Source organism: Alexandromys fortis, unplaced genomic scaffold, assembly GCF_014885135.2.
Source record: "Alexandromys fortis isolate MF-2015 unplaced genomic scaffold, M_Fortis_MF-2015_v1.1 scaffold_36, whole genome shotgun sequence".
NCBI classification, from domain to species: domain Eukaryota; kingdom Metazoa; phylum Chordata; class Mammalia; order Rodentia; family Cricetidae; genus Alexandromys; species Alexandromys fortis.
Genome location: NW_026067915.1, coordinates 4,949,754 through 4,964,307, shown reverse-complemented (window position 1 = coordinate 4,964,307; position 14,554 = coordinate 4,949,754). Strand labels below are relative to the sequence as shown.

General features: G+C 42.7%; 1 protein-coding gene across 1 annotated transcript in view; it reads right to left on the bottom strand.

The window, feature by feature from the left end:
- Window positions 1-14,450, bottom strand: part of Acad11 (acyl-CoA dehydrogenase family member 11) — a 72,269-nt gene extending 57,819 nt beyond the window's left edge. The window contains exons 1-5 of the mRNA XM_050139519.1: window positions 14,237-14,450; window positions 6,654-6,753; window positions 5,044-5,169; window positions 4,332-4,493; window positions 2,209-2,373 (exon numbers count right to left, since the gene is read on the bottom strand). Of these exons, the coding sequence (XP_049995476.1) occupies window positions 2,209-2,373; window positions 4,332-4,493; window positions 5,044-5,169; window positions 6,654-6,753; window positions 14,237-14,379 (696 nt within the window). The 5' untranslated portion in view covers window positions 14,380-14,450. The remainder of the gene's footprint in view (window positions 1-2,208; window positions 2,374-4,331; window positions 4,494-5,043; window positions 5,170-6,653; window positions 6,754-14,236) is intronic.
- Between the last annotated feature and the right edge of the window lie 104 nt (window positions 14,451-14,554).

The window sequence follows — 14,554 nt, the reverse complement described above, 5'->3', positions numbered from 1 at the left end:
TTTAAAATCACTTCAGACTGGGTCAGATGCTGTGATAATAGCTTTGAGATGAGAAACCTTAGAAAACAATCTAAAGTTCACAAGGACACAGCTGAGGTCAAAGACATAAAGTAGCTAAATTGTTTCTAGCTGATGTACTTTCCGTGCTAGGATTGGCTGATGACCAAAGATGAAAATTATTTCCCTATATCTATTTCTGCCCTCAATCTTCTGATATAAAAAGATATTGATGAGTTGGTGTGTACCGCAAAGATTTAAAGTAGAGATGACTGATTCTTTTTCATATATAAAAGTTTAGGTGTGTGATTCCTTTAAGATTCCTTATAAGATTACCTTTCAAGATAATAAAACATTATAAAGTAATTGGCCCTTTCTTTGTAACTGCAAAGTGCAACCTGTCAATAAAATACCTGACAAGAACATCTTGCTTGCCCCCACAGTTAATCTGTAACAAGTTGCTTGGGTATGGATGCACCAGGGTTCTTGGAATAATTGGTTTTTCACCTGTAATACATAATGTAATATGTAATGTTTAATCATGCAAGGGACATGGAAGACATGCTGGTTTTACTTGAAATCATTCACTTGAAAAGCAGAGCGTAACCACATTGTAATTTTTATATTGCCTGAAAGATTTTTCTGGGTATATAAGCTGTAAGGGAAAAAATAGAGATAGAATTACAAAGAGTTAAAATGGGTTAGAAGAAAACCATCAAGAATGAGAGAAGGGGGCTGGAGAGATGGCTCAGAGGTTAAGAGCATTGCCTGCTCTTCCAAAGGTCCTGAGTTCAATTCCCAGCAACCACATGGTGGCTCACAACCATCTGTAAAGGGGTCTGGTGCCCTCTTCTGGCCTGCAGGAATACACACAGAATATTGTATACATAATAAATATTTAAAAAAAAATAATAAACTTATAAAACCAGGCGTGCGTTTATTGTGTTTATCCTTAAAAAAAAAAGAATGAGAGAAGGAATAGAGACTGCAAAGTAAGACTAAGGAAAAGGTTTGAAGGAAACCATCAAGAGAGCATGTGAGCGTCTTTTTCCCTAACCTCCTTGGAAAAGTCTGGTATGTGCCTAAGACACACACACACACACACACACACACACTACATTTGATGGTTAGACAACGGTTTTCTGACTGTAAGGTGGCACGGAGATCATTTATACTCGGTATAAACCACACTGTTTTCATCTTTCCTGCTAGCAATCCGAGGCATTGCACTTTCTCGTCATGCTGGGCAGTCAGGCAGACACACACAGGTAAGCAACGGACATTCTAGAGTGGACTGTGCTGCTTAGCAACAATGCCCAGTAGATCAGGTATCCTAAATTTATTTTCAAACTAGGCTACTTCAGCTTCTATTAGCTATCAGGTTATATCCCTCCTGTAAGATAGGGGCTATAAAACCACATCCAAGCTGGTTTCTCGAGGAAAACTTAACTGTCCTGCTGGAAAATGTGCTTATATGTGTTTATAAAAGTCAGTTAATGTAGTTCTATTTTTAATTATGCCTGTCATGCAATTTATATAGTATTTTCTCTTTGTACTCTTCCTAAAGGGAAGGGCTATGAAGTAAGAAACCCTGGACATGTGCAATACAAGTCCTACAAACACTTAACACCGAGAAAATTAATCAGCTTAGAAAATCCTCCTCTAAGAAGTAAGACTTGGGAAACTATAAATACTCATTTGTTTGGGTTCTACCCAAAGCAGCACTGTGTGTATTTACACAGAGAAAGGGTAGGTTAATCTCACGTAACTCCTTGATGCAAGCCCCAAGGGGGCTCCTGGGATTTCTCCCTGAGTTTATACTAAACAAATAAAAGATTCTCATGACACAGGACAGAAGAACTCAAAGCAATGTTAGGGAACTAGAAGGAAGGGCTAGAATGTGAGCAAGCCAAGCATTTTCAGTAGACCGAAATCTTTGACAAGAGTGACACACAGCAACTTCCAAGTCTGGCTTAAGTGATGGCTGTGATACTGGCTAAGATTAGGACCAGTCCCCAAAGCAGACAGGATCCTATGCTATAAAATCTGCTGGACTCATTTTCAGAGGCTTTAAGTTGGAGACAATCTGTGCTGTGGGGAAAAACAGACTGATCTGGGCTCCTTTAGCACTCTGAGGGGTGGGTGGGGGACATTTTCCTTCTGGAGACTCAGGTCAGACCTAAGCAACACATCACAAACACAGCTGACTACCTCTTTGGGGTGGAAAACTATATTATCCAGCTTGAAGTCTCCATGAATCAGGCTCTCCTCACTGTCACTATCTGGCAAGTTCTTCATTAGCCACTTGGAGAGCTGGTCCATGGCCGGGATGTCCTGATGGGCCGCAGCCTGGTACTGATTGGTCCAGGTGGATATCTGAATGACAAATGAGAAAGTAGCAGAAGTAAAGATAAAATGTGGGAGCCAGTGACTCTAAAACAAGTTCTCCTGTGCCAAAGACCACTTCACTCCTAAACACTTAACAAAACATTCGCCAGCTGAAATTCCCGAAGCCTGAAACACTTCTGAAAGCCTAAAATCCTGAACACTTAAGTTTCTTTCCCCCAGCTCCATTTTACCGGCCTAGGCCTTTATCAGACAAGAAATATAAATGCTGGTATAGCTGTCAAGAATGGTTCTCATGTAGTAACGAGGTGCGTACAAACCACACACACACACACACACACACATATACACACACAGAGAAAGAGAGAGACCACACACACACACAGACAGACAGACAGACACACATATACAGAGAGAGAGACCAGACATACATACATACAGACAGACAGACAGACAAACACACACACAGTTTCTCTCTGAAAAGGGGACCTGGAGGCTAGACAGAAATTGTCCCATTTAACATCCTTTCCTACACCCACAGAGTATTTTAAATGTACAGGTATTTTAAAACGATCAGACTTTGTATTGCTCAGAGAATTAAGAGCAAACAAAATCTACCTATTTTCAGAGTCCTCTACAAAGAAGATCACATTATGAGCTGTTCCTCTCTCTCCATTGCCCAGTGTATGTCTGCTCAATTTAGCACAACACAGCAAAGGTCTTCAACTCTGGGGTCTCACTGACTGAGGTTTATATTATGTCTAAGTACTTACCTGTGTATTATCGGGTCAGTGTAAACCTCAGAGCCCTCATCTGCAAAATGAGGATAAGACCTATGTCTTGTGAGGTTTGCAGAGTTAAAAAAGAGAATGTCCACAGCTCACTTAGCCTGCGACACAATACATAGCGAATATACTCTGACTCTCCCCATCCTACCCTCAAAGGATAAATAAGGAATGCAGCCCATACATAGCTGGTCTCACTTGTATTTGAGGGCAAGAGTCACCATCTTGTTCTTAGCACTCTATGTTATTTCTTGCCTAAAGAGTTTTTCCCATCCAAGCAAAGGCATGTCAATCTCTATGCCTTGGACGTACAGTTCTTGGGATGAACAATGAACAATGAACAATTTACAAACAGGTAAATACACTCAGGGAAATAGCCCATTTCTCAGCTTCGTTTATATGTGATTCATGAATGGGTCTCTCAAAAATGACCACAACTTTCTTTAGGGCAAAAATCTATTTCTGCTTTCTTGATATTCAAAAAAGTATTTCACAAGTATTAAACACATGACATATTTGCTTTGCCCAACTCAGAGAGACAAAACCAAGTAGAAAATCCACTGGCAAACCAAGGGAAGAGCTAAAACAGAAGCTTTTACTGAATAAAAGTTAACTAAAAAATAAAGTCAGAGTCTGGGAAATGGCACAGATAGTAAAGGGCTTGCCGGGCCATCAGGGGGACCTAAGCACGATCCCCAGAATCTACATGAAAAGAAAATAAAAAAGGAAGGGAGGGAAGAAGGAAGATGAAGAAAGCCAGCCAGGTGTGGTGGTACATGCTTGGAGTTCTAGAACTGAGGAGTAGACACAGGAAAACCCTGAGGCTCACTGGCCAGTTGAACTAACTAGGAAGTTCCAGGTCAACCAACGAGAGGCCTTGTCTCAAAAACATAGGTGGGTGGCTCTTGAGTATGACCCCTGAGGTTGATCTCTGGCCTCTATTCCACATCCATGTGCACATACTTACACATATATCTATACATACATGTATACCTGCTCAAAACACACACACACACACACACACACCATCACCACCAACAATAACAACATTATTTCATGCTAAAATATATCTGGATATATTACCAAGGATGATAAAATGGCAGGATTTCAGAGAGCCACACAATAACGGGGTGTACTGTGACTAGCCACTTGCAGCGTATTATTTCTGGGAGCTTAACGTACGTTCTAATGTAGGCAGCTTACCTGTCTTTTGCAGTACCCGACTCCTTTACCATATCCGTCTAGCCGCAGTGACTTCACATTCAGAGAATGTAGCCACGCCAAGGTTTCTACCATAGACACGTATATAGCTGCGCGTTCTGCTGGGCTAACTCCGGGAATTGAAAAATCACGAAAGATGCGACCCTATCAAAGTGATCACAATGGCCAGATTAAATAGCTGACAAGCAAAACATACACTGTATATAGAGTATGATGGGCATAGCTTTACTTGTGAAATATGTAAGAGGCTACATGCCAAAGGCAAAATACAAGAACACGCCAGGATGAACCTGAAGGCTTCAAACTGTTTATAACCTACATCTCTAAATTAAAAAACAATTTGAATTTGCTCTCAATGACTTGCTCTTTCTATGTGGAAGAGCCTCTCCGCCACACACATGCATACATAATCTGCCTTCCTGTTTGGCTACTGCCGTTGTGGGTAGCTCTTTACTGACACCTAGTGGAGTGTTTAAGAACAAGTTATTGAGAGCTACTTACTAAATTTGCTCCTAGTCCATTTCTGTTCTCCCTCATTGTATGTACTTGAAACAAAATTGTAAGCCCTTGGAAAGGAACTGTCCTAAAAAGTGGAGTAAACAACATCAGCTATGACCATAATAACATTCAAATGTCATGCTGTAATTAGCCCCATAACTGAAAAAACAACAACCGGGTAAGACTGTGAACTCACCTGCACATGCTGCATCACGTAAAATTCCGTTCCTATGATGGAAGCATCGCTGCAGTACAGTAGAGGCTCGGGAACAGGGAATCCAATGGAAAACAAGGCTTTCTGGACTTTGAATTCTCTATCAATCTAGATAGGATAGGATATTAAAAATCAGAAACAGAAATTTTATAACTACATGTGAGCTAATCGCAACTAAGGTTATCGGTTACAAAACTGTGCCAGTGACTAACCCAGGGCTGACAGTAACAGTTCCCTGTTCAGAGGACACTCGTTTGATCAGTACAGTTACAAAGTAGGAAGCTCTAAAGCATGACCATTTAATGGGGAAGAAAGGACAGGCATTTGCATAGGGCTCAGTACTGGCTCTCGTAGCAGGAGGGTAACGGTCTGGCTGTATTTCACAGGTTTTGTTAGAGAATCCTTCTGTTCTCAGCAGTTCCCTGCCTGCTGGCTCTCCCTGCACACTTCTCAAGAGGCTCAAGATGGGTTTCCTCTAGTCAGAAATAAGAGCTGGGGGAGGTGGGTGTTGATTGTGGAAACAAAAAAAAAATCACCCATCCCTGTTAGACATCAAGGGAGAAGCATGCTTCTAAGGAGGGAGCATGGGGACCCTTACAGGTACGTGGCCTGTTGTAGGAATCCCTGTCTTGGAAAACAAAGAAATAAACAAAAGCACATGATTACAGTACCATCTACACACATAGAGTACTTAGAATGTTCTCTAGCACTTAGATCTATGTCCTCTCCTGTTCTCTAACTATCCCAAGATAATCCCTGTTTTTGAAAAATAAAAGGAAAATTTAGTTTAGAAATTAACTGATAAGTTGTATTTGTATGTATTTATAGAATATAGTATGATGGTGTGGGACAATGGTCTGTATTCTGTCAATTATATTTTAAATAAATGCTGATTGGCCAGTAGCCAGGCAGGAAGTATAGGTGGGTTAGTATAGACAGGAAGTAGAGGTGGGTCAAGGAGAATAGGAGAATTCTGGGAAGAAGGAAGCCCATTCCTCTGCAGTCCTGACCCAGCCACAGAACAAGCAAGATGTGACTGCTGAGTTGAAAAAGTACCAAGCCACGTGGCTAACATAGACAAGAATAATGGGTTAATGTAAGTTATAAGAGTTAATAAGAAGCCTGAGCTAATGGGCCAATCAGTTTATAACTAATGTAGACCTCTGTGTGATTTCTTTGGGACTTAACGACTGCAGGAACCAGGCAGGACAGAAAAACCTCAGACAACAGTATGATAATTTGGTCTATGTATATATTATTAGGTAGTGAACAACTCAGAATAATTAGAAAATTTAATTGTGTGTATGCCTGCAGGCCAGAAGAGGGTGCAAGATCTCATTAGATACAGAGAAACCATGTCTTGAAAAACAAAAACAAAAACAAAAAAAGATCTCATTAGAGATGGTCGTGAGCCACCATGTGGTTGCTGGGAATTTAACTCAGGACCCCTGGAAAAATAGCCACTGCTCTTAACCTCTGAGCCATCTCCCCAGTCCTGAGAAGACTTTCAAATGCAGTTTGAATGGCAGTTGTGTTTTTCAGAGGGAGTTCCTTGTGGTGGAAGAACTGCTCGCTGTGTGTCTGTGCCTTACCTTATGTGCTTTTGGGAGAAGAGAGCCCGGTGGTTTCTTCCTGAGAACATAGGCTTGAGGTCCTTTCTGGAGGAAAAAGGTTGGGTTGGACTGTCCTGATCTAGAGAAAAAGGTTTTTAAAGGTCAATTATAAACCGTCTCCTTCCTTCTGAAATCCTACTGAAATGTCAGCAAAGACAAGAAACAAACATAAATGTATCTCAAGGCTGGGCTGGCCCCAGGGGTGCCCCGAGCAGCTGGAGGAGGGCGAGTTCGTGGTGACACTAAATAGAGGGCAGCCTGCTGGCAGCTGAGGACTCTGCAAACGCAACAGGAGAAATGCCTCCTCCAGTTCTGACAAAGACAAAAGTAAGGAAACAAGTGCAGAAGCCCCCTGCACTGGGGACTATCACCACCTCGACACAGCACTGGTTAAATCCCCCCCCCCGCCCCACCCAGCAGGACCCCAGTGGGGAAGCACTGATGACCTCAGGGTACAAACCACTGAGCTCATAGTTATGACCGTTAAGAGCTTGAACAAGATATCTGGTGCTAAAGAAATTGCTGAAGGCTGTTGTAAGAGATGGTACTCTGACTATTGATAAGGACTGAATCCTTCTGTTTAGGTAGTCAGCTAGGGTAGGTTATTTTGATAAGATCCTGGCTATTCATTAATATCACAAGACCCTAATATGCTACCCTTAGCCTCTTAGAAGCAAATAAAGATAAGTCATATCATACAGACAGGAGAGAATCATATGAATTTCTTCAGGGTTCTTGTAGTAACCCATCAGACATGTAGGGTTTGTTCTACGTCTCCTGTACCCCTGCAGCGACAGGTGAGGAGCAAAGGGTGAGTGTGTGGGTCCTATCATGGTTGAGAAGCCTTCCATAGTCTGCATGTGCCAATAAACAAAACACCATAGGCTGGGTAGTTTATAAACTGCAAAAGCTTACTTCTCATGGTTCTACAGTCTTAGAGGCCCACAGCTGAGGGGCCAGCAGACTTGGTGTGCAGCGATGACCTTCTTCCTTATAAATGGTGCCTCTCATTATATCCCCACACAGAGGGGGCAAGGCAGATCTCGGGGAGGGGAAGGAAGCCACAAAAGGGTACACCGCTAGACAAAGTTACTTAGTGGGTAACTTCAGCCTGACCCATGGGTGCAACATGGGAGTTGGACATGGGGTGAACTTTGCACAGTTCTCCACCTGAGAGTTGTCTTGTCTGAAGCAAATAAGATTGTGCAGGTGTTATTTTCCTGAAACTGGCTAAATGTCATCTTGGATACAACATTCAGGCCAAAGGAGGCTCTGATAGTCCATGAATAGCTCCTCAAGACAGTGACACGGGGCAGGAGAGATGGTTCAGGGGGTAAAGGTGTAGGTAGGGGGAAAGGGTGAACCAAAAAACAAACACCCTGGCCCTGAAAGCAGAGCCAATGAAAAAAAATACATGTTGGCCCTGAAACCAGAACCAGAGCCAAAGAAACACCCTCTGACCCTGACGCCAGAGCCAACACACATACATACACACACACACACACACACACACACACACACACACACACACACACACACTTACGTTGGCTCTGAAACCAGAGCCAAAGAAACATTCTGCCCCTGACCAACTGAGCACAAAACCAACCAATCCCTAAGCAGAAAAACCAGCCTATCTCCGAACACAAAACCAACCAACCCCTGAGCATGAAATCCAGCTCATTTCTGAGTTTATATAAACTCAGGGATTGAAATCCAACCAAGTCCCACCCTGAAAATTTCCACCCTGGGAAAAACTGCCCCTAAGAAGCCCCATACAAGCCCTGTGCCTGTTCAGTTGGCAGCTACCTTTTTCCACCCCGGCAGAGGTGGCCACTCCTGAATGAGTTTTGAGTGAAAATCTTCTTTTGCCAGAGTGGAGTGGGGCAGAGAAGTAACGACTTTCGCTGGAGCAAGGAAGCCATGGGCATCTCTGCTGGGAAACTCCCTGAGTGGAGCAGAGCAGACAAGCAATGGGCATATCTGTGGGGAAACTCTCCCAGCAGAGTGGAGCAGAGCAGGGCTGTAAGAGCTCTCTTGGAGAGGAGCTGGATTGCTACATTCCTGCAGTGAAACCACCCCCACCAGAACACAGCCAGGATACCTTTCCATCAAAGCTGTAGGTATAGTCTGGCTTTCGATGTCAGGATACCTTTCCATCAAAGCTGTAGGTATAGTCTGGCTTCCGACAGCCAGGACACCTTTCTATCAGAACTGTAGGTGAAGCCTGGCTTCTGACCGACAGGATAACTTTTCCTCCAGAGCTTTTCTTTTCTTCTCAAGGTCTTTGCTCTAGAATTTGCTCTTGCACAAATTCTTAATCACTTGTTATTTGGTTTTTCCCGAAACCTTTTCTTGGCCCCCCTTCATCTCTCTCCACTGCAACTGTCTTAATCAAAGTTTGTCTAGAACCCACTCCAATCAAGCGTCCTTCCCCATCTTTCCACTGATATCGCCTTCTCAAGATCACTAGCACAATCCATGACACTCTTTTACCATCTGGCCACTACTTCTCAAACTCTTTTTTACCCCCACCCCCTTTAACTCTCCAACTTCTTATTACTGGGGTGCTGTGACTGGAACCCCAAACCTCCACTTTATTTAGACTCTTTTTCCAAGTAAGCCTTTCTGCATTGTGGCTTCCAATGCCTTCTCTATCAACTCTCAAACCTATGCCTCTGCCCTGATCTATATCCAGTTGGTCACTCTGAGGTATTCACTGAAGTGTCTAGGAACCATCCTCAAAGTCACAGCACAGAACTGCCTTCACATTTCCTCCGTGTGACTAGCATTTCTCATCACTGTGATAAAGTGTCGGCCAGAAGCAATAGACAGAAAAACGCTTTTGGGGGGCTCCCAGGTTCAGGGTATATGGTCTGTCTCAATGGAGGAAAGCATGTCAAAGTGGTTCAGTCTATGGTGACAAGAGATTGTAGCAGTTGCTTCTCACTTCTCAGTAAACCAGGAAGCAGAGAGCTCCAGGTGGCATCAGAAGCACACATGACCGTCAAGGCCTGTCCCCTACACCCCACTTCTATAAGCTAAGCCACAAGTCCCAAGGGTTCTGTTGTCAGTGGTCTGGGTGTTTCCAGGTTTGGGGTGTCTTACCCACAAAAACTGAAAAAGCACACATCAATGTCAAGGCCCAAGAAGTTTGATGTAAAGAGATGGCGCTGGATCTAATACAAGGAAACGGTGGGCTACTTGAGCAAGAATGCCACAAAGCAGTGGTTGTTCTTTGGGACTTTCTTCCCATGGGATCCAGGAGAAGGAAGAGTTAGTTGCTAAAGGGCATACTGTGGGCGCTTTGCTTTTGATTGACAGGCTTGGGTTATGTAAGTGCTTATTGTGAATGTCCTTTCCCATGAAGAACCTGATTTTATTCATACACATGCCTAACCAAGCATAGGCATAAGATGGTAAATACAAGTCTAAAAGTTTACCAGAGAACACAATTCGCTTTACTATTTATACCCCCAAGACGAAGGCAGACCAGATTGGCCTTTTGCATCTAGTTCCAGGATATTTTCAATATGTTCCAAGGCACACACGAAATGGACACCAAACGAAAAATGCCAGTCACCCAAGAGTTCCCGAGGCAGAAGTGACCTACTGCCTTGTTTGGAGCAGAAGGTCCATGCAGCTTTATTCAGGTAGGGCTCCCAGGTGCTAAGAGCATGATTAAAAAGGGGGTCTCACTCAGAGTGCCAAGTGGCTAAGTCTTGCCTACATTTGCCTGCTTCAGTTCTACCAACCACTGAAGCAGCTCCACCAGCTAGGGGCCAAGAGTTCAAAGCATAAGCCTGCAGGGACATTCCCCTCAAACCGTGACATCTTTTATGTTCACCTTTGTTTTAGCTCATGATAACCCCATGCTTAGGTAGCATGGCAAAACCAGAACAACCACACCTCTCCCTTTCCTAGCCTGCATCTAATTATTAGCTGCTCTTTCTAAATCTACCTAGACTGTGATCTGATCTCCTATCACCTTGTTTACCCCGCCACCCTGGCCTGTGCCACAAACGCCTCTGCTGGAACTCTAACATACTGGTTTTGTTTCCAACTTTGCTCTCTCCATCCAAACTCAACACAGCAGTTTCTGCTGAAAACAATAAGGACAGCAAATTATTTCCTCCTCTACTCAAAAATCTCCAATTTTCCCCACTTCAACTCAAAGTGAAGGGCAAAGTCCCTATGGCTATTGACAGGGCTTCTGTTACCCCTGCTTAATCTGTGTTCCTTGACACATGAGCCACACTCCCCATACCTGGCCTTTGCTTTAGTGGTCCCCCGTGCCTTGAAAGCTTCCATGGTCTCATCCTCAACCCCTTCTAGTCTTTGTGGGCTGCTACCTTTTCAATGTAGCCTTCCTGCTTTGTCCTCAACATTTTCTGCACCCCCATAACACTGCAAATAACATAAACCTGTAAATAATACTTAGAAATCATTCATGTTTATTGTCTCTCTGCTTCATGTAGAGTGGAGCATGCAGAAGACCAACAACAGAGCTAGATACACATTAGGCACAATGCAACAAGACAGAAGGTTTTTATTTTTGAGACAGGGTTTCTTTATATAGCTCTGGCTGTTTTGGAACTCGCTCTGTAGACCAGGATGGACTCGAACTTACAGAGATCCACCTGCCTTTGCCTCCCAAGTGCTAGGATTAAAGGTGTGCACCACCACCACCCAGCTTATTTTGTCAAGCTATGTAATGTTTACATTGCTGTTTAACTATATTTTATATTCCCAAAATGACTTAATATTTGAAAGTTAAGATTTTTGCATAACTAAAAAGAATGTTTACAAAACCTAGAAGGCACAGAATAGCTACAGCAAACAAAGCCATATTCTATCTTGAAGAAATTACCAGACCTTTGAGTAGCTCTGCCTTGAATTTCATGCTTATTGTTCTCTTGAAGTTTAACTCCTTAAGCCACATGCTCTATATTTGTCCCTTGCTTTTATTATGTTATGTACAGCTGTGGGGGAATCATTTTCACTAATGTATTGCAGTCCACTATGCACATGGGCAATTTATTCTTTCAGTTTACTAATATTATCATGTTAAAGTTATTCTATTATAAGCAACACGATGGATAGTCTGTAGATGACTTCTTGATAGCCTGGTAAAAATAGTTTCTTGATTCTAAGAAATAATGATCACTGGGGCAAAGGGCATGCACGTTTTCTCAATCTCAGTTTTACAGAATAATGTCAAAGGTCGGTCAAGAGCAGTTACAGTGACTCATACTTTAACGAGTCTTTAAGGTCTCATATCTTAACCATGCACGTACCTGATGTGTGTGAACATGCACACTACCATCTGCAAAAGCAGGCCAGAGGACAATTGTGTAAAGTTGTTTAAGGGTGGCTTTGAACGCCCACTCTTGTTGTCTCTATCTTTCCGTGCTAGGACTGCAGGTTTGTACCACAAACCGTCCCTGGTTTATGTGGCACTGGGGTTAAACACTTAGTTTCATCCATGCCAGGGGGCACTCTACTTACTGAGGTAGACCCCAGCAATATTTCATAGGGATAGTAGTTATCTCACCGCAAGCTCCTGAAAAACCTGTTTCTATGGCTCTTCCCATTTCTCCCAAGCTGATTCTGAGTCAGCATTCTCACACCACTTCTATAAACGTGGGTCCTTTGTGAACCCTGCCTCACCTACACAGTTAATCACTTGTGTGCTAATACTATGTTACTTAATCCAAACCTCCCATTTTGTTTCTCATTAGGAATGTTTCTATTAACCCTTTGGTCTTTTGCAGAAAATTTAGAAGTTTTTTTTTTAATTAGAGAAAAACAGAGGATTTTCATTGGCATTGTTTGAACCTTATAATAGATCAGCTGGGAAAAATTACAGTACTGACTTTTGCTCTTCATGTATGTTATTTCTAAATTTCTAAAGTTCTTGAAAAATTCCTAATAAGGCTTTGTCATGTTCTATACAAAGGTCTTGCATACCTATTAGCCTGGTGTTTAGGTAATTGGTTTTTAAAAACATGTTCTTTTGAATGTCATACTCTGACTGTTGCTAAGATATAGAAATGCAGGTGGTGTGTATATTTATCTTAACAAACTATTACCATGTTGCTCATTGGCTCACCAACATATGAGCGTTACTTTCTACATGGTATTTGTTTGCTGTTTTTCTCCTGTTAAAAAGCTTGTCCTTATATTGTGAAAATGTGTGGGTTTTTGTATTTATTTATGTGGGGGCACATGTGGCGGTCAGAGGACAACTTTCAGGAACTGGCTCTCTCCTACAATGTGGTTTCTAAGGACTGACCGCAGGGCATCAGGCTTGGCAGTAGGTGCATACCTGATAAGCCATCTCACTGGCCCAAAGTTCAAAAAGATTTTTAATTTTAAAATGTTTTCATCTAGGGAAATGAATGTGTCTTCTGTGTTGGAATCTGTACTTCCATGCATGTATGTTAAACCAAGCCTATATAACGGTTCTGGAAAAACGGTTTTTGAGACCTGTGATCACTACATAGTCTGAGCTGACCTTACTATCATCCTTCCTTGGCCTCCAAGTGTTGGGATTAAAGCCAGTAGCACCAGACTTGGTTTCAGAAATAAGTTCCGTTTCACACCTAATTTCATTTCAAGACCATGATTTTGATGAATATCAACTTAATTGAGAATTAGTTTCAAGATAATAAATACAGAACCACATTAGCCTGAGAATATATGACCTTTATCTCAGAGCAGGACGGGATGGTCAGATGACAAGCTGGCCAAATTCCACACGGACTGGACTAACCACTGAAATTAAACTTTGATCTGCTTTAGTCTGTTTAAAACACAAAGCACAAGTGTCAACTGTTCCTTATTTCACCTCTACACAGATATGTCAATGCTCAAGCCCCTCTCCCCTGCATTACTTCATACTTCAAGATTTCCTTACCAAGACAAATGGGACCGGGCAAATTATAAGAAAGAAATTTTGGTTTCAGAATTTGTGTTACAGTTAAATTCCCAGAGAAAAAAGTGACACACAATTGACTGGGACCATCATAAAATCATATAAAATGGTTTTATAGTGGAACCATATAAAAATGAAAAATTATTTATTGCAAAACGTCAGATTAAAGTGAGATTCACTTGCCAGTGGGGATAGGCACCCTCAGGGTCATCTCATCCAATTTAATTCCCTTCTTCCAAGAACTTGGGCCTAAAGTGCTTCAAGTGGTGTTATTAACCTAGCCTCAAGTGACTACGGTTAATTAAAATGGCACCAGTCTTCCAGAAAATTATCTTCAGATTGTAGCACAAAAGGTCACAGGAAGCACTTATTTCTCCAAGTGTCCAGCTTCATCCATCTCAGTGAATTAGGCAAATGATTTTAGTCCTTAACAAGATTGCATTGCATAATGGATACTGCCTCTACTACTGCCTTCTAATTCAGACTAGCCTGGGATTCAAGGAGAAGCCATACAGGAGAAGCGTCCTTGCAGGGAAACCAATCGCGACTGGGCAAATGAGAAACCCACCCAGGGCTCAAAGAAGAAAAGCACCAAGCACAGACTGAAGGCGAAGGCTATGATAGATACCTGTATTGAGTAACAGTCAGCACAGCCCGGGGCTCTGCCCCAAAGCCAGGCAAATGCTGATTCAGATAGGCTTCCAGGGACCTGACGTCGAACTTGTGCTGGGGCAGCACTTCCACGGTGTCACTGGTGACATCCATCTCCATGATTGCCACTGCAGTCACAGGGTACAGAGAAGCAGAATCCACAGACAACGCAGTGGCAGCCAGGAGGCAGGAACTACACTTAGAGTTTAGAGGCGGGGCCAGGGCGGGGCTTAGCGGAAGCCAATCACCGTTAGGGCGCCGTTGCTAAGCAGTGTGGGCGGCTGAATCTAGTGAC